Source organism: Schistocerca serialis, chromosome 2 (assembly GCF_023864345.2).
Source record: "Schistocerca serialis cubense isolate TAMUIC-IGC-003099 chromosome 2, iqSchSeri2.2, whole genome shotgun sequence".
NCBI lineage: Eukaryota > Metazoa > Arthropoda > Insecta > Orthoptera > Acrididae > Schistocerca > Schistocerca serialis.
This window is the reverse complement of record NC_064639.1, coordinates 877,116,926-877,138,199: the sequence shown is the minus strand read 5'-3', so window position 1 is coordinate 877,138,199 and position 21,274 is coordinate 877,116,926. Positions and strand designations below refer to the sequence as shown.

The 21,274-nt window shown below is 39.3% G+C and overlaps 1 protein-coding gene across 1 annotated transcript in view; it reads left to right on the top strand.

The window, feature by feature from the left end:
• LOC126456093 (xaa-Pro aminopeptidase ApepP-like) overlaps positions 1 to 21,274 on the top strand; it is a 121,428-nt gene that overhangs the window by 49,989 nt on the left and 50,165 nt on the right. The window contains exons 3-7 of the mRNA XM_050091849.1: positions 5,580 to 5,691; positions 7,931 to 8,053; positions 11,950 to 12,211; positions 17,977 to 18,097; positions 18,231 to 18,377. Coding sequence (XP_049947806.1) covers positions 5,580 to 5,691; positions 7,931 to 8,053; positions 11,950 to 12,211; positions 17,977 to 18,097; positions 18,231 to 18,377 — 765 coding nt within the window. The remainder of the gene's footprint in view (positions 1 to 5,579; positions 5,692 to 7,930; positions 8,054 to 11,949; positions 12,212 to 17,976; positions 18,098 to 18,230; positions 18,378 to 21,274) is intronic.

The following is a 21,274-nucleotide window of genomic DNA, read 5'->3' as shown; positions in this document are numbered from 1 at the left end:
ATGAGGTAAGGGGTTGGGAGCAAGGGTTTTGTAGGGATGGATGATTATATTGTGTAGGTTTGGTGGGCAGCGGAATACTACTGTGGGAGGGATTGGAAGGATAGTGGGCAGGACATTTCTCATTTCAGGGCACAACGAGAGGTAATTGAAACCATGGCCGAGAATGTAATTCAGTTGCTCCAGTCCTGGATGTTACTGAGTTATAAGGGGAATGCTCCTCTGTGGCTGGATGGTGGGACTTTGGAAGATGGCAGGAGACTGGAAAGATAAGGCATGGGAGATTTTTTTTTGTACAAGGTTGGGAGGATAATTACAGTCTGTGAAGGCTTCAGTGAGACCCTTGGTATATTTCAAGAGGTAATGCTTGTCACTGTAGATGCGATGACCATGGGTGGCTAGGCTGTATGGAAGGGACTTCTTGGTATGGAACAGGAGGCAGCTGTCAAAGTGGTGGTATTGCTGGCGGTTGGTATGTTTGATGTGGATGCAGGTACTGATGTAACCATCTTTGAGGTGGTGGTCAACATCTAGGAAGGTGGCTTGTTGGGTTGAGTAGACCAGGTGAAGCAAATTGGGGAGAAGTTGTTGAGGTTCTGGAGGGACGTGGACAGGGTATCCTCACCCTTGATCCATATCATAAAGATATCATCAATGAATCTGAACCAGGTGAGGGGCTTAGGATTCTGGTTGTTTAGGAAGGATTACTCTAGATGACACATGAATAGGTGTCATGTGGGTGCCCATAACTGTACCCCAGATTTGTTTGTAGGTAATGCCTTCAAAGGAGAAGTAATTGTGGGTGAGGATGTAGTTGGTTGTGCCGACTAGGACAGAGGTTGTTGGTTTGGAACCTCTCAGGCATTGGGAAAGGCAGTGTTCAGTAGCAGTAAGTCCGTGGGCATTAGGGACTGTGGAGAGTCAGTGGAGGAAATGGTTGGTACCTTTTATATAGGAGGATAGGTTCCAGGAAACAGGTTGAAGGTGTTGGAATACAAGATCAGAGATTCTCTCAGTGGTGGCATAGTAACTGGCCACAATGGGGCATCCTGGGTGGTAGGGTTTATGGTCTTTAGAAAGCATGTAGAAGGCAGGAGTGCAGGGAGTGGTAGGGGTGAGCAGAGAGGTGGTCTCTAGGAAGAGGTTTGGGACAGGCCTAAGGATTTGAATAGTGACTGGAGATCCTGCTGGATTTCTGGAATGGAGTCACTGTGGTAGGATTTGTTGGTGGAAGTATCTGATAGCTGGTGGAGTCCTTCTGCCAGGTAATCCTTGTGGTTCAAAACAGCAATGGTGGAGCCTTTGTCTGCAGATGGGGTTATAAGGTTGGGATCAGTTTTTAGATGGTGTGCTGCGATTCTTTCTGTGGATGTAAGGTTATTTTGCATGTTGAGGGATTTGGTGAATGATGGTGAGGCAAAGTTCAAGGTTAAAAAGTTCTGGAAAGTTAACAGGAGGTTATTTGGAGGCAGTGGGGGTGGATTGCGGTTGGATGGAGGAGTGAACTGAGTTAGGCAGGGTTCGACATTGGTCTTGGGTTGAGTCTGATTGGTAGGGTTGTTGGTGGTGAAAAAGTGTTACCACTGTAGGGACTGGGAGAAGGAGAGGTCTGTCTTTAATAAGTCCTGCATGACTGAATTTGGGAGTGGGCCGAAAGGTGAGGCCTTTGGAAAGGATTGATATTTCTGTGGGACTAAGGCTTCTGGAGAAAAGGTTCATGACTGTGTTATAAGACTTTTTAGGTTCTGGATTGTGTGTAGTGGTGGAAGGGAGTTTTAGAGGGTGTGGTAAGTGGAGTAGGCCTGCGAGACAGGGGTTTGTCAGCGATGAGAGGATGTGGGGGAGGTTTGGGGGTTGTTGTAGAGGTGGTGGACAGTGGTACTCCAAGGTGTGAATAGGAAGTGAGCAGGGTGGAGAGCTTTTTTGGGTGGTATTGTGCATGTTGCTCTAGTTCGTGTGGGGCAAGAGTTTCATTGTGTGTTATGGGTTCCAGGAATTTGGAATTGCATAGTAGAAGAATTTTGCAGATGGAGAGAAGGTACTTTCTGATAGAAGATATGTCTGGTGAATTGACAGTAACATCTCCTTTCCCTTAATTTACTAATTCAACATTATCAGCGTATTGGAAATTTTTTTGTTTGGAGTGTTCAGATACAAAATTGTGAAGCCCTTCCATTGTTGAAGTCATGTATCATGGGGCCCCAGAATCAAAGATGCACTCATTCTGGTTGAAATCTGACATACCAAGTGTACAAAGCAATGAGGTGTCTGCTCCCTTGGAATCCTTCTTTGGTGATTCTTGCTTTTGGGGACAGTCAGACTTGATGTGACCATGCTAGCAACAGCTGAAACATTTTATCTTATGTTTTTCTTGTTTGTCTTTGCAGAAATCCAGACATGATTTCATAAAATGCTTTGTGAACAAGGCACTAACACTGCTATCTTTTTCCAACTTCAGGTATTCTTCCACGTTTTCTGAGGTGAAATTTTCGTCCATTGTACTGGATTCTAATCCATCTGGTAAGGCACACAAACTTTTGGTGAACTTCTGAGAGTAATGACTGCAATTAGTCCATCATCAAATGGTTTGCCCATGCTCTGCAGTTTGCTGGCTACATCCAGAATATGAGTAAAGTAACTTTGAACATTTGCTTCAAATTTGGATAATGTAGTATCCAACAGAGCATCCTAGAGATTCATCCACCAAGTTTTATTCTTACCAGCAAGCAAGTTTTCCAGAGTCTCCCACACTTCCTTTGTATATGTTGTGTTTTCTACTTATACATATAGAGATTTGAACATATGCAAAAGAATAAGTGTCCAAGCATCTATATGCTTCCTTGTGTTTGTAACAGTGTTTGCATCTATGTCAATATCCCATAATTTTTTGTGCATTAGAATGAGTTTAATTCCAAACTTCCATGTACTCTAATCATCTTTGCTTCTCGACTTGTCTACCACTGGAGTAGTGGTTTTGGTGAAACATTCGTCTGAAGACATTTTTGAAAACCTGAATTCACAGGCACTAAATTACATAGCTAATTTCTTTTGAAAACCAAGACTTTAAATGCTTCAGACTGTGACAAAACACAAATCAAAACAAATGTCACTCACAATGTGGTCAGATAACCTAAAATCCTTGCTCAGCTATTCATCTTCCTACCTACACAGCACGTAGTTCACTGCACAGATTTACACAGTTACTGGCAGCCGCTAATGATCTGCACATTCAATCTTGTGGTAGGAAGTATCTAGAATTGGACCTCATTATGAACAGGAAAATTTAGTGGAGCTTCATAGTAGCTGATGTACCATCTGTCATTAGTGGAGGTAGATTAAATGCACTTTAAGCTTCCTTTTGACTACACTGTATAGGAATTTCTGGAGACCACATCTACAGAGAAGGCAGGGCGAACATGCAAACACGATACAATAAATTATATTTGGACATCATCCATATCAGCAGTTGCTGCTAAGCCTCACCATCTAACTCCAAAGAAATTTTTGTAGCCACAGGAGGACATAAGCAGGCAAATAAAGGCAGGTACAATGGGCCCCACTGATGAGTCTCACTGCTCCATACGGTTTTGAAGAGAAACAATATATGGTGTTTATGTGGTGACTACAGAGCTCTAAATGCAAGGACAGTGCCTGATAGATATCCCATTCCACACGTGATGGATTTCAACAATGCAACTGTGAACCCATAGGTATTTAGTGTCACTGATTGTGAGAAACCCTATGCAAAAATACCGGTAGCTCCAGAAGGCATTGAAAGGCAGCTGTCACTATCCCATTGTGCCTGTTGACATATCACTACAAGCCTTATGGTTTGCAGAACATGGTGCACACCTGGCAATGATTCATCCACCAAGTCCTTCATTGCTTGGATTTTTTGTTGTGTTGCATGGATGATAATTTGGTGTTCTCTGATTCACCAGAAACAACACAAGACTCATCTCAGGCAGTTTTGCTAATACTTTCAATAGTATGGTATAGTTATGTATGAGGACAAATGCATCTTGGGTAGAGACAATCTGAACTTTTGCAGTTTTAACGTGTCTGCAGTGGTTGTAACTCATATGCCAGAGGAAGTGTGAAACATACATAAAATTCCAGTGCTGAAAACATACAAAGATCTAAGGTCTTCCTTAGTGATGCTTAATTACTATAAAAAGCATGTGCCTACAGCTGTGGAACTACAAGCACCACTCAGTGACATTTTAACAAAACTGGGTGCAGTCATGCAAAAGATGTCAAAAGTGCATGCATCTACATTTGGACTTCATGAGTCCATTGCTGTACAGTATAATTGATTGTTGACAGTGGTAGGTAGATTTACTTGTTGGCTGGAAGCCATTCCCATCATAAACATGACAACAGAAACTGTTCCCAGAGCTTTTGTCGGTGGCTGGCTGTATCACAAGATTTAGGGTGGCTCATATGACAACAGATCATGGGAGGCAATTTGAGTCACTGTACTCCATGAGCTTCTACACCTATGTGGCTGCTCATATATCAGAACCACAAGCTACCATCCGACAAGCAAAGGCATGGTAGAAAGGTTTCTTAGAACTTTGGAGGTAGTTATAATGTGCAACATGCAACACAACTGGTATGTGGAGCACAAATATGACTTCTGGCTGAGCTCATTTCCAACAAACCAAGACATCTTCCAAGTGAAGAAGCTGCGATGGACTTCAGCCAACATCTACTGAGAGGAATGGCTCAAATTCAGCCAACAGCACCAAAAATACATGGAGATAAATCAGTCTTTGTCCACAAGGACCTCCTGGTAATGACACATGTCAGCACCCTTTATGATTTCCATACATGGGATGTTACAGAGTCCTACAACTAGACATCAACACATTCAAACAGGAGGGAATGATAAGGACAAGACTGTTTTCATCGAATGCCTGAAACCAGCCTGTTCAGAAAAGGGCAAGAAGTGCCTTTGGCCACTGGTCACAGTGTCTAAATGACCAGGGGCAGAAACAGTATTTCCTCTCCACCTCACAAGCCAGCAGCACAGAAGATCTGGATTATGCTTTGACCTCTACTTAAACCCAACACTGGATAAGGACACTATTCCCACTATTACCAGCAGTGGTTGGAAGAACTGCGAAACACCATTTCCCTGACATCTTCGTTGCTCCTAGATTTTAAAAAAAAAAAAAAAAAAAAAAAAAAAAAAAAAAAAAAAAGTGTGTGTGTGTGTGTGTGTGTGTGTCTGTGTGTGTGTGAGGGGGGGGGGGGGGGAAGGGGCTGCTGTAATGACCTCAGTGATTGACCTATCACTTTGCACAATGAAACAAAATTAGTGTATGATATCTTTAAGATTACTTTCTTTTGTCTATCTCCTTGATGTGTGCTTCTCTATTGTGACAGGCTTTTGTAGATGTTAAATTATTCTGAAATTAACATGAGTTATTCAAGATAATGTTTATTCAGTTGGTGTAGGTGTCTACTTACCTTACAACCTAAAACTCATAAACACTTCTCTATCTTACGGTATAACTTATTGTGTGTGGCCTCACTACCAGTATTTTATTTATACATGTTGCTCTTTCACATTTCAGACACCATCAATTGCAGAATGGCTGAAAGCATCTTTAAACCCTGGAGTCAATGTATCTGCAGATCCCAAATTAGCATCATACAATGAATGGTCTGCATGGAATTCTAGTTTATGTAAGTACTGAAACCAGATATAAAGACTGCGATGTAGCTGGCAATGGTTACTTTACTCTGCAGAAACACCAGATGTTACTGTGATTTACAGCTGATACTCCCTCCCCCCTTCCCCCACCATGAAGTCTGGGATGGGCCCTGTGTTTTGCAGTCAAATGCACTCTGGGATAGGCAGCTCACCAGGTCTATGCCATACATGTGTACATCCATCACTCACAAACAGAGAGAACCCACCCTCATTGCTGAAGATAACAGAGCACCATTCCATGTTCCAGTCAACTCTTTCACAACACCAAAGTGTAGCCAAGTTTGGTGGTTTCATGGTTTCAGTGGTAGGCTGGCCAGAGGGACATGTAATCTTATTCCTGCTGCAAGAGACAGTTCCTAATGGTAGCTGGTGACACAGGAGGTGCAACATGTTCTAGGATTTATTTCCTAGATGATGTTCAATAGGCCAGCACTGCTTATTCAGGGCACTAATCTTGATGTGCATCTATACTATGACTACGTCCAGAACCTGGCCTACATATGTGGGAATAATCTACAAACTACTGCTGAAAGGAGCTACACACCACTGGTACGGTGTGCCCAACAAGTGCAGCAATCTGTCAATATGACCATCCAGCTTCCCATGGACCCACAGTGTGATCCCGCTCAACATTCAAATGAATGAAACTGTTCAGCCAGAGTATATACTTAGTGGAGGGGCATGATTGTACTCTAGAATGAATGTTGCAAACACTGTTTATCTATGAAGCCGGCACAGTTATTGCCTACAGAGTTAAGACAGAGGGTGCACAGAGATACTTCCCAACCATCACCTGATTGCCAGTGATGGTGACAAATTAATCGCTAACATTGCAGCCATTCACTATGCACATATTGTATCCTGGTGCCATTGGACACAGTTCTTGAGGGTATTCCATTTTTTTCTGACAGAGTAGAAATCAGCAGTGGCTGAGCACTGTCTAAATGAAGAACACATGTTTGATTTTGAGAACACCAAGTTTCTGTACCAAGCAAGAGGCTATTGGGAAATTGGTATAAAGGAATCAGTAGATATAAGGGTCCACAAGTGTCACATCAATGAGGGCGAAGATTAGAAGGTTATCAACTAAGTCTGGCATGGAATCCTGTGTTAGCACCAATATGATGAGAGCATGTCCAGCAATGACCACCACAGAAGGTTGATCGAGAATGCCCTTGCTGCGATACAAATGCAGCCTTCAGCCCACCCCAACCCCACCACTGCATCAACCACACCCCTCCACTGCCACACAGGATCCTGGCATCCATAGCCTCACTAATATAAATATAGGGACATCCACAGTATCTCAATGCTTCACCTGAAGATGGTGAGCATGATACCCATCAAAACATCTAATAGTTCAACAATGCCTCCCAGCTGTAAACTAAAGAGCTTCTCATCAGTGATGTTCACTGGGAAGTGTGCATTTGCACAAGATATTCAGTTCCTTGCCTTTTCTTGCTTTCTTGCTTGCTTGCAGCATAATGCACGGAGCAGATTACATTGCGCCTGCATTCTTGTCCAGCTGTGCCTAAGTTAGCATTGGGTCCTGTGTCATACCCTTATTTTATGTACAATTAATATGTTTTTTCAAGCTTTTCCTTCATTTTGCAACTGTAAGAAAAATCTAGCGTTCTTTCTAACTTCCTATTTGTGTTTGTCTATGTTGCTGCTTGGTAAACAGAAATTATTTCTGTCTCTATGTTAATGTAACTTGGTATATAAGATATATTATTCAATTACCATTATCAGTTCTTAGTTACTGAAATATTTCTTGAATTTTATGTTGCTCCAATATCTAAGATAAATGCATACCCTCATTAGGCACTATTTAATGTGAGTTAAAATGTTGTCTTTATGTCTTTTTATCACATTATAAGAGAGAAATACTTACGTGGAATGATATAGCCTGCCATATTATTTGTTTGAAAACTACTTGTTCAACATAGCCCTGTTTTGTGATGTTTTGTCAATGATCACAACAACTAATTTCAGATTCCCACCCCACACCTCCATGTCCCATCATTTGATGAGTTACCAGTACAAAAATAAATAATTTACTTATGAAATAGTTATCTGGGCATGTAATTAAGTAGATTTACAACCAAACATATTTACCATTTAACTTAACATGCACACATCTTTACAGAAATACATAGTATTATATAAAGAAAGTATTGCTCTATAGGGCTACCACATGATTTGTTTCAGATGAAGCTGGTCTGGACCTTGTTGTCATCACAAATAATCTTGTTGATGAAATATGGGGATCTGAAAATGGACAGCCTCCTTATCCATCTGACAAAATATTTGTACTTGACCAGCAGTTCACAGGTCTTTCACTAATCATGATATGCTTATCATTTTATACACTATTAATTAAATAATTAACTAAGCATGCCAATAAACTGTGAGATATTTAGCCATTATTTTATTCATAAAACACAAAGGTAAAGGAAAATTTAGAATATGGAGTCGATAAAAATAAAAATATCAGTAATATGCATGCTTATGTCCTAGTCTTGATAAATGTAAATGATGTATATGGCAATGCTTTTATAAACTGTATTGTTTTCCAATGACTCATACCAGCATACTAAGCAAGAGTCTGATTTCAGTCTTTTGAGGCATTGTTGAGACAGTTGCTAAACAACTTTAAAATTGCTTCACAGCAAACAGTGCAGATCACAGTCTTACACCAGCCTTCATTATACAATTTGAAACAAATAATATGAAAAATGCAGGATTTCTCAGCAAATTTCACTCTCATATTATCAGTGTTAACTGTATAAATCTGGAACAGCTCCACTTGGTTTGATGTTATTCATGATACAAATACATTTGGGATTATATGATCTCCTGCTATGTTGTGGAATGAGTCAGTCTTATAATCATAATATTTTCTCAGTAAAAATGTAGCAACATGCTAACCATTTACAAGGTTGTCTTATGCTACCCTCTCTTGGCCTTCCTCCCCCACCCCCCTTTTTTATACCTGGAACTGACTGTGTTGCTGCTGACTTTGTATGGGACACACATCAGTGGTGTGCCAATTGGTGATACTGAAAGATGGGGTGTACAAGACAGAGGACACAGTCTGCACTTTAACAAGAGAGGAAAGGAAAAGATACAGGTTGTAGGAGGTGGGTAGCAGCAGGGAACCCGATAGAAGTTGCTGAGATGCAGATTTGGAGAATTGCAGTCAGATGAATAAATAATTTACTGTTTGTGAGGACATTATAAGAAGTAACTGATACTGAGTGATTATGAGAATGGAAATGGTTAAGTGTGTAGAAGACATAACCTATGCAAATGGGAGGGTTACAAGTGTAACCTAGGAGTACAAAGAAGCATATTGATTATCCAGATTTAGATGCCACTTTCAGATCATAATGACCAGCTCACAAAGAAAACATACAGTAGAATACAGAAAATCATGGATCATAATTGCAGATTCTGCAAAAAAGTAATAAGGGTTGGAATACCATAGTGGGAGAACAGAAAGAGAGGACCATGGCAGTCAATCATGGTCTTAGGAGGAATGACAGAGGTCAATAGTGAACTCACTAACTTCTGAAAATAAAGACAACTAATAGTGATAAATACATGGTTCAAAAGTACTTTTGGAAGTGACTGGGGGATAATTATAGTATAAGTGAAGAAAGTATATTGGAAATAGTCTCACTAAAGAGAAGGAATAATTAAATCTGGACAGAAAATACAGAACACATAAAAGGGAAAAGTCTTGGGTTGAGCAAGGAATGACTTTCAAGATTGAGGGGAGAATGAAATTCAAAAAGAAGAACAGTTAAGAACCAAGACAGATGTACAGGAAGCTGAATGATGGACTGTGTGGAGAAACATAGTAAGCTATGGAAAAAATGGCTAAAAGAGGTGTGAGACACAACTGAAGAAGTAGAGAGGAGGAGAAGGTATGATTTATTGTACAACAGAATAAAGAGTACAATTTGGATCAAAACAGACCTATAAGTGCTACTTTGGAAATTCTCAGAAAAAAATTAAGATCACACTGAAGTCCTCCAGAGATGGAAACACTTTAAAAAGAACTGTATGCCACAGATAACTAATAAACAATTCTGGAACTCGAATCCTTGAACAATGTGGATGATGATTACAAAGGATCACCATCCATATTGGAAGAGAGAATGAGAGCAATAGTTGCAACGTAAAATGGGATAACAGTACATACCAAGAGAAATATTACAATGTATGAACCGAGGAGGAATAACAGAAATGTTGAGGTTATGGGACAAAAAGAAATGAAAGAGGAAATGGACGGAGACCACTTGACTGTGGCAATGCTATCAATACCAGAGAAACAGGGAACCAAGAAATGCAGTGGTTATTAGATGATTAGCCTCATTTCACATGCAGCTAAATTTATGTTGATGATCACAAATAAAAGATTGGGAAAGGTAATGGAGAAGAATTTGACTGAGGAGAAGTTTAGTTTTAGAAACTATATGAGCACAAGAGATGCAACAGTTCTTTTGTGAATTTTCAACAGAAGTGTACTGAGAATGGAAGAGGCTTCTATATGCATTTTATAGATTTGTAAAATGCATTTAACAACGTGATTTGGGATAAGTTGTAATAGCTGCAAGGGAAAAGAAAATTGACTGAGAGAACAGGCATTTTATAAATGCGTTATATTTGAATGGAAAAGCATCAATGACAGTGAAAAGAGAGCTGGTTTGTAGCTGCTTTCTCTTACATTTTTGACAGGATTGGTAGAACAAAATAGAGCAATAGTCACATATGCAATACATCACTATTACGGGGTATATTCCAGAGACTGGAATATGATATTGTCAGGCCCCTTTATAAGAGAAATAAAAAGATTGATCTTAAGATTACTGTCCAGTCTTATGTCTGCTTCCTGCTCAAAGGTAATAGCAAAGACTAAGTACACAAGAACAATACACCTATCCCAAAATTAAAACTTAGTCTCAAAATGGAATTTGAAAGAGACTCTCCTCAGAACAGGCCACTTTAGTTCATGAAACAGATTATAAAAAATTAAATGACAAAATACTGGCAACTGGTATTTTCTGTGATTTGTCAAAAGCATTTCATTGTGTGGTTCACCATAAGCCCTAGATAATCTCAAAAGTAATCTTCTTAGAGATCCAACTAGTAAGTGTTTTTCGTCCTGCATCATTAAAAGGATGCAGAGCATTACATTATTAAACCCTCTATGAAATAGTTTCCTCAGAATGGAGAGTAATCACTAAGTGTATACCACAGAGATTTGTATAACATCCACTCTACGTTTTGCCATATTTATCCAACAAGCTGAAATGGTTCTCTTTGCCAAATATGTAAGCATCAAGATCACTCAATTTTATTGAAAATTAACAACTGGTTCTCTGCCAATGGATTGTCATTCAACTTAAATAAAACACAAGACATCAAGTTCTGTACACATGGTACGATTTCACCATTAGGAGTAGTATATGAAGATAAATCAATAACTGAATAAATTATTAGCTAGTTGGATTCATGAGAACCTGTATTGGAAGTTACATGCTACAGAACAATTGAAACATCAAAGATCTGCAACTTTCACATTGCAGATAATATCAGATTTTGAAGATGAAAATGTCAAAAAGTTGGCTTTTTTCTATTTCAATTCACTAAAAGCTTCATTTTTCATGGTAAGATCATTGAGGAAGAAGTTGTTTGTTGCACAGAAGTGTGTAATAAGGATCATATAAGGACCTGTTGTAAAAAGCTCTTTAAACAGTTGGGAATACTGACAGCAGCCTCGCAATACATTAAACTTTATTCCCTTATAGTTACATCATAAATACGATAATAGATATGGGCACTCATCCTGTGTATGGCACAAAAATAAATGACATACTCAAACATAAAAATCTTTGACCACTTATCCAGGGCTATAGGGAATCTAATAGAGATTAGATTAACTTCAAACACAAACTGTATTCATATTTGCTTGACAGCTCCTGCTGTTCCATAGCAAAACTTCTGAATATATAATAATATAGTGTGTGTGTGTGTGTGTGTGTGTGTGTGTGTGTGTGTTTGTGTGTGTGTGTGTGTGTGAGAGAGAGAGAGAGAGAGAGAGAGAGAGAGAGAGAGAGAGAGAGAGAGAGAGGAACACAGTTAAGTGTAAACGACTGTCTCATGATTATTACAAAATATTTACAAGAAGCAAGTAGATTCTGTTTTACTGTTCTGTATAGGAGAGTCATGGCAAGATAAAATAGGCAGATTAAGGATCTGGCTGCAGGAACGGTCTGCGGATGCTCTTGTACTGACGGCCTTGGATGAGATTGCATGGAACCTGAACCTGAGAGGAGGTGATGTTCCATACACTCCAGTATTCCGCTCCTATCTGATAATTACCCTGGAGGATGCTACACTCTACCTGCCTGCAGGCAAAAGCACTGCTGCTGTTGTGGCGCATCTGAACAGTGATTCTGAAGTTGCACAAGACAGTGTGCGGTGAGTGCAAAATGACCCACCATTTTATTGCAAATTAGCTTACAGACAGGACTCACTTCATTTCTGTGTGTGTGTGTGTGTGTGTGTGTGTGTGTGTGTGTGTGCGCACAGACAAGCTAAAACATTTTGGCACCTACCAAATAGCATGTTGAGCCACCTTTCAAGAGCAATACAGCAGCGATTCTCTGTGGCATTCATTGAACAAGCCCTTAATATGTTTCCAGAGGTGTGGGGCACCAGATGTCATGTGCAAGGTCATGCAATTCCCGTAAATTATGGGCTTCCAGATTGTGGGCATGAACCTAGCACCAGACAGCATCTCAGATGTGTTCTGTCACCTTCAGATCAGGTTACTTTGGTGACCAACATATCAACATCAATTCACTATCATGTTCCTCAAACCACTGCAGCATGATTCAGGCCTTGCAATCCTGCTGGAAGATGTCATCACCATCGGCAAAGGCATTGAGCAGGTGGTGCACAATAATGTTCACATTGCCCACAGCTGTCATGGTGCCTTCAAATTTTACTGCAAGTAACCTCAGATGAATGTCCCATATAGAATTAACCTCCTAGTGGAACTAGGAACATGATTCATCCAACCAGATGATATGTTTCCGTGGATCCCTAGTCCAATCTCAAAGATCCTGTGCCCACTTCGATTGTAATCGAAGATGTTGTTGGGTCAACAAGGGAACACATAGAGGTTACCTGCTGAGAAACTTCATGTTCAACATCATTTGCTGAACTGTGTGCTCCAAGACTCTTGCATATGTACCAGCTTTGTATTCTGTTGTCAGGTCTGCCACAGATCATCACTTCTCTTGCTTTAAAGAGTTGGCAAGCCTCCAACCTCCAAATTCTGTGAAGAGGTGTGGGAGTCTGACATCTTGTCACCTACTGCCCTTCGACCATTTTCCATAGATGATAATGACAGCTGTACATGAGCACCTAACCTGCTTCAATTTTTCATTTCCAACAATAGGGCCATAATAATCTGCTCTTTGTCACACTTTCTTAAGCCAGTGGATTTCCCCATTTGCTCCCCATATCATTGGTAGAGTGATTCCCCATCTGCTTCTGCTCTGCTTATATTCTTTCCTTACCATGTCATATGCTTATAATGGCATCAGGTGGCATTCTGTCTTGGGTTAGGCAATGGTCAAAATGTTTTGGCTCATCAGTATAATTAGACCATAAACTTACGCTTGTCATTTTATTTATTTATTAGCCCTTTTCTGCAGCTTTGGCCATATATGTATTCAACATATAATTTCCACACATCTCCACCACCCCCCACTCTCTGTCCATCTCATCCTCCTTCTCCTCCTCTCTCTTTCCATCTCCTTTCCTCTCTCTCTGTGTCTATGCTGTTCATCACCTCCTTTCCCCCTCTCTATCCACCTCCTCCTTCCCCCCTCTTTCATCTCAGCCGTGTCCATCCTCACTTATACTCCTGGGAATGCATTCCAATACTACCTGCACAACATGTCACTGGATGTCAGGCATTACCAACCCTTTTTCACCTCCAGCCTACGTTTATGGAACCTACGTGGTACTTAAACATTTATATCATTACATCACATGGTACATGAAAAAAATAAAAAAAATAGTGAATACTAGTGTGTAATAGTTTACAGCATTGTGACAGAATGCTGTAAAGTATTACATAATATTGTTTACTTTTTGTTATTCAAAACAGAGTGAGCTGATATATTCAATCTTTGGGTTGTGAATGTTCTAACAGCAGTTTTTCTTACAACAATATTTTTGGCACATTTTTCAGCCTCACCAGTAGCTAAGCTGCAGTGCTAATACAATGCAGTCAGTTGGAACAATTTATCTGTGTGTATATATCTCTGTAAGTGTTCTGCATTTGTTAGCTCTGAAGAAAAGATATTGTCTAAAAGCTTAGCAATATTTTCAATCTTGTTTATATGCCTAGTGATCACTCAGTGTATCTGAATATTTACCTCTACTCCTTCTAGTGTTTGAAAATACAAGATGTTTCATCATAACATTTACAAATAAAAATTATACCTGAATCACTTTTTTTTATTGTGATCTGAGGTAAATGACTGCAGTATATAAAAATAGTTTTAGACCTATTTCTCATTCACAAATTGTATCATAAAACACCTTTGTTGCAAAAATGTGGTGCTTGGCTGAGAAAGGGGATGAAAAAAGAAGTTTGTGTTTTGCATCATCACAGAGAACCCAGTCTTATAACTATAGTGATTTGAACTGTACTTTGGTTGTAAAAATGTGTATTTCTACCTCCTCATCAACAGCTGCACCAAAAAATTCCTTTCATTCAACCTGATCCCCTGGAATCAGAACAGCAACAATGACAAGCAGTCCTTCTCCCAGTACACCAGAAGCCTTGTTAACGTCTTTGCAAAATGATGCTACCTTTTCCATCTTGTCCAGAATCAGGAATCCTGTGTATTATCTCCACATATACCCAGTACTCCTTATACAAGTACTGACAGGCCACAACAGTACACCCTGTTTGTCACTGATTGACACCATGGAGTTGTACCACTGGACAATTCCCTCCACTAGGGCTTCAACTACCTTTCTTTGAAATAAGGACTACCACTCCTAGTATCCTTCTCACCCCTCCAAAAAAGGCATTGCTAACCTATCTCCTCCTCTTCCTCTACTGTCAAGAATGGATTGGTTCACCCATGTGATTAATCATGTCTCGTATGGGTGTGGTTCTCAGAACAGGTGCAGAGTTCCGCCTTTTCAAGAGGGCTGGAGTTGTGGGTAGTGTGCTGTTACTTAGTTAATTTTGTTATTATTGTATTATTATTCATATCTCTGTTTCTGTCTGAATTCCCTGCAGTATTTCAAGTTTTCCACTTTTTTGTGTGATCACAAAATTTCTGTGCTTTGAGATATTTATGAATGCCAGTGATCACAGTATCTCACCTTTTGAACACATTTTCAGTAAATTAAAGATGATAAAAAGAAACTTCTGGTTGAGTACTGGTGAAAGAAGCAGACTGTCAAATTTAGCTATATTGTCAACAGTACACAACACAGCTGCTAACCTTGACTTCAGTGACATAATCATTGTATCAACTCCACTCAAAGCAAAAACAAACCAACACTGTCTGAACAGGCTGTGAAGCCATAATGGTACTAATTGGCTGATGTGTCATCCTCAGCCCTCAGGCATCATCAGATGCAGATACGGAGGGTCACTGCTCTCCTGGCTGTTCAAAGCAAGAAAGTACAATTACACACACACACATTCACAACTCACACTCATATAACCACTGTCTGTGGGCTTAGTGGCTAGAGACAGTGGACATATGTGTGTGAGTTGCGCTTGTGTGAATGTGTGTGTCTTTTCTACTTTGGAAAAAGACCTTTTGGCCAAAATCTTAAATTTATAGCAGTCTTTTTATTGTGCTTCCTGCGGCTTAGAATGAGGAGGAGGAAGAGGAAGGGGAGGAGGAGGAGGAGGAGGAGGAGGAGGAGAAGGAGGAGGTTAGTGTTTGATGTCCTGTCAACAAGAAGGTCATTAGATATGGAGCACAGGCTTGGATTAGGGAAGGATTGGAAAGGAAATTGAATGTGCCTTTTTTCAAAGGAACTAAACTGGCATTAGTCTGAAGTCATGGAAAACATGGGAAAAAATCTAATCAGGATATCCAGGCGTGGGTTTGAACTGTCGTCCTCCCGAATTCTGAATGTGAGTCCAGTGTGCGAGCCGCTGCTCCACCTTGCTCGGTCTGTGACTTAGTGTTTCTCTACATGATGAATAGTAGTCTATCCTTTTTATAAGATATAGATTTTGTTTTACTTTAAGTTTTTTTTAGAAAGTTTATACAATTCATAATTTATTTAGTAGAGTGATATATTTAAGCAGTTGTGTGCAATATTTTTCATCAGTTGTTCAATGCTTCACTTTTATTAAACCTTCTTACAGAATTATAAAATTTTCTAAATCTTAGTTGAAAAACACTGCAGAAGGTAAGTAGGCATGAGGAGGAGGATTGCAATACAGCTTTGGCATTTCTGCCTGAAGCCCAGGATCCCCTCAGTTTGGCCTTGGTTGCAATTGATCAACCTCCAAAAAATTCATGCATCATTATCATTTAGAAAAATCCTGTACACTACAACCTGAAATAAATTGCATGATGATGAAATTTGAAGTATAATGTAAATGTAACACAAACGTAATCTCCATAAGTGTGTAGATATATAGCAATTATCCTGAAACAGACACCTCAATGCATTTGTACCTCATGAGTGCTGCTAACAAGCTTTGTCCAATTTAAACATTAGTCCCAGAGCACACACAACACAAATAACAATAATAATTCAAAAAACATTGTTTGCAGGCAAAGATTATATTTTTTTCTTATGGATACAGTCTAACCAGCTGTTCTTGCATGACTATTGATTCCAGGACTTAATATGCAGCAACATGGGATACTAAGCATAAGGGAAGCACCACAAATTGAAAGTAAATAACACTGATACGTGGGAATTTATAGTCATTACAAGATGACGTGTCAAATATCTCAGTAGAAACCCAAGAACTTATTTCAATACTGATGATGCATTTGTGGCATGGTAGTGTGACAGACCAGCCCAGAAAGCTTTGCTGGATTACCACAGGGTACCCATCAAAACATTGTGTTTGTTATGTGATTAGAAGAGGATGGATGTAATTTTTTCACTGGTATCTAAATAAGTGAGAAGACAAATAATTTACACACACACACACACACACACACACACACACACACACATCACCAGGTCTTAGCTAGTGGCTCAGAGGGGACGCAGCAGGTTTGCTGGCTAAGAACATGGAATGGAGGGGTGGCAGGTGCACAGGCTATGCCTGTGAGACACAGGTACAAAAGCAAGGTAGGTGTGGTGCATGATTCAGTGATATAACACTCCTGTAGATCTAAAAAGAAATTATGCAGTAGAAAGACTTAGAATGCAGGAAGTTTTGTCCTGTTATTGTGGCAATTTGAGTGGCATGTCATCTGGCAGTTTACTCCATTTTCTGCAAATAGTGGTGCAAATGTCATGTATTGCTTGTCTCAGTGGTGTTTGTGAAGAGTGGCATAAACTTCTGAATGGTGCACCATTCAGATGACTGCTACAAGGAATAAGCAATAAGGAATAACGATTAATGACAACTATTATCAGAAACACAAAGAACTATGACACGGAATCTACAATTAGCAGAGCACCCAGTGGGCGGCACAGTGATTGTGACAGGAATTGCCATGAAGAGAACAAAAGATCCCCACCCCCTTTCCTTCCTTACTGGAGCCCAGTAACTGCACACCTAGAGGGTGAGCTCATCTCTAGATGTATAAATATGAGGAATTGCACTTTATCTTGACATTCCACAATGAAATTATGCGTATAACACTTCTCAAAACATCACAGAATTCCAATGCTGTCACCCGGTTGAGTACCTTAGAGATCTATTTTTGAATAGTCAAACAAAGATGTCATTTGTTTTGGGTATGAAATATTTTCTGCTGAAATTTATGAGATGGTCTTTTATGTCATGTGACTATGAGGGGTTGCTACTTTATGCGTATAACACTTCTCAAAACACCACAGAATTCCAGTGCTGTCACCAAGCTTAGTACCTTAGAGATCTATTTCTGAGTTGCCAAATAAATATCATTTGTTTTTGGCATGAAATAGTGTTTTATATCATGTGACTTTGTGAGGTTGCTATTGTAGTCATTTAAAAACAATGATTGTTATTTTTTCAGCATAAAAAATTATAATGAAGTATGGTATGACCTGGCTGCCTTGGGACAGAGAGTCACAAAAGTAATTTTGCCACAACAGTACAGCTATGCCAAAGGAGTTAGTTATCTTGTGTATATACAGGTATGTAGCAGACAAAGCTTCATTGCTACAACAGTTTGAATTTTGAAGCTATCAGTTCTTCTGCACTATTCGTGAAACGTAATTGAGCAGTCCTTAGCATAAAATTAATATTTTCTGAATGATTGTTTTCCAGATTCCAGAGCAGAAGATACAAAGAGAAATATCACCTGTTCTTTTGATGAAAACACGAAAAAATTCTGTTGAAGCTATGGGAATGTGGAACGCACATATACGAGATGGTGTTGCTCTTTGTCAGTTTCTTGCAGACCTTGAACATGGTGTAAGATATCTCTGATTAATTTGCCAGGAAGTTTCCAAATCTGTTTTTGCCATAATTGTGCAATTATAATGTGATTTGTAGCCTTATTATTAACGCAAAATTAATACAAATAAGATAACTATATAATAATTGAGATATGTGTATCCCACAATAGAACCACTGCATTTAATGACCTTTCAAATTTTTTAACAAAGTTTGACGGTTTCTTGCTGCTACAAAGTTGGAAATCTGGAGACTATGTCTCTTGTATACAGGTAAACTTACTACCAAGATGGTATGGTGGTGAAAACATTATTTTCTCACATTTGGGGAGTAATGGGATCCAGACTAAACACAGAAATCTTGGTATCTCTGTGGTTTTGCTAAATCACTCCAAATGAATGCTGTGATTGTTGCAACAATAAAGCTACCTTTTACTGTTTCCTCTACACTTTTCAGACCGAACTGGAACTTAGAACTGACTGACCTCCCTGGTGATAAGGCATTAAACTCTAATCTTCATTCTTGCACATTTAGTGCTTGGCCGTTTTCACATAATTATACTGAGACAAAAACAATTTTATTTTGGTCTTATGCAACCAGATATGCTATTTTCACAAAATATGCAAACTTTGCACTAAAAATCTTCTGCACTGCTGTTCAAATGAGACTGTACTTTGTTTTCATCCACCTTATAAATCCATTGGCGAGACAAACAAAGTAACTTCATATAGCTTGTTTTGAAATAAATCATCAGGATATCCCATGAAATTACTTTGATTAACAGCAAAAACTAATTTACAATATAATCTTTAATTATTTTATAGAATTTTTGGTTAGTTGCAATGAAATTTATCATAATAATGCTTAGTTTGTTAATCCTACTGCAAGTAGTAATGACGGCCAACAACATGACTTTCCTTACAAGTGATTGATGCCTGTGTTAAGTTTTGAAATTCTGTTGAACTGAACCAAAAGTGGTTGGAGGATGGCTGCAAGCAGAGTCAATTTAAGGCTCAAGAGACACAAGCTGCCACTTATGGAGCCAAGCTGAGAGGGGTGTCACAACTGTAAGGCTTCCATAGAGGACATATCAGAATTTAATAGCAAAAACTGAAGTAGGTGGAAGTGTTTGAGGGGAAACTGGGAGCACTAAATGTTATGTCACTTGTATATATGGTTCAAATGTCTCTGAGCACTATGGGACTTAACATCTGTGGTCATCAGTCCCCTAGAACTTAGAACTACTTAAACCTAACTAACCTAAGGACATCACACACATCCATGCCCGAGGCAGGATTCGAACCTGCGACTGTAGCAGTCCCGTGGTTCCGGACTGAGCGCCTTAACCGCGAGACCACCGCGGCCGGCACTTGTATATAAAAATGTTCACAAATCAGCCCTGTCCGTGAGAAGATTTGCACACATGGATGTGAAGGCAGTTTTTTGTCGAACAGTACATTGCAAACATATTAAAATATTATGTCTCTCTTTATGGTATAACAGCCCTAGTATAAATGCATTTAGGCAAAGCAGATTCCTTGGTTCAAAGCATAAAGCAAGGAAGTCATAATCTTGACAAAGTGATGCAAAAATCTTTAAGGAGCTGTCCTCAGAAATAAGACATGGAATTAAAAGTCCCTGAAAACTGAAAATAAAATTAAGAGAATGCTTTTTATATGTATTTCTTCATTGTACTGCCATCTGGCCATCATCACACAGGCACCAAGCACATATACACACTATTATTCTTAATAGAAATTAGGCTATATATTTCATAAATTACACTGGCTCTGTTGCCCATGAATGGCCAAGGAAGTCAGTCAGTCATAGGAACCATTCTGATACATTTAGACAAGAGATATTTATTTAGGCATAAGAAACTGAAGCATTCATGATTTTATAGGGATACTGTCATTTGTCCATCATACAGAGGCCTGTATCAGCAACATAGCATAATAAGCATCCCTGGTATAGGGAAACAACTGAAAGAATTGGAAACAAATAAGTCACCAGATCCAGATCGAATCCAAATTTGGTTTTATAAAAAGTACCCTCGGCACTGGCCCATTACTTAGCTTGTGTTTATCGTGAAACTCTCACCCAAAAGTCCCAAGTGAAGACCAATAAGCTTATGTTCATGTAACAGCTCAGTTTTAGAAAGCACTGCTTGTGTGAAACTCAGCCTGCCCTTTTCTCACATGATATACTGTGAACTATGGATGGAGATCAATAGACAAATTCCATATTTCTTGATTCATGAAGAGTATTTGACACAGTACCCAACTACAGACTGTTAACAAAGGTATGAGCATATGGAAAAGATTCCCAGTTATGTGAGTGGCTTGAAGACTTCTTAAATAATAGAACCCAGTAAGTTGCCCTTGATTGTGAGTGTTCATCAGAGTGCTGATGGAAGTGTGATAGGACGACTATTATTTTTTACATAGGTAAATGATCTGGCAGACTAGTGAGCAGCAATCTGTGGTTGTTTGCTTATGATGCTGTGGTGTATGGTAAGGTGTTAGAGATGAGTGACTCTGCAATGAAACAAGATGACATAGACAAAATTTCTAGTTCGTATGATGAATGGCAGCTGGCTCTAAACATATGAAAATGTGAATTAATGTGGATGAGTAGGAAAAACAAAACTGTAATGTTCAGATGCAGCATTAGTAGCATCCTTCTTGACACAGTCATGCCATTTAAATCTCTGGGTATAATACTGCAGAACAATATGAAATGGAATGACCATGTGAGGATTGTGGTAGGGAAGGTGAATAGTAGACTTCAGTTTATTGGGAGGATTTTAGGAAAGTGTGGTTAATCTGTGAAGGAGACTGCATGTAGAATGCTAGTGTGACCTACTCTTGAGTACTGTTTGAGCGTTTTGGATCTGCATCAGGTCAGATTAAAGG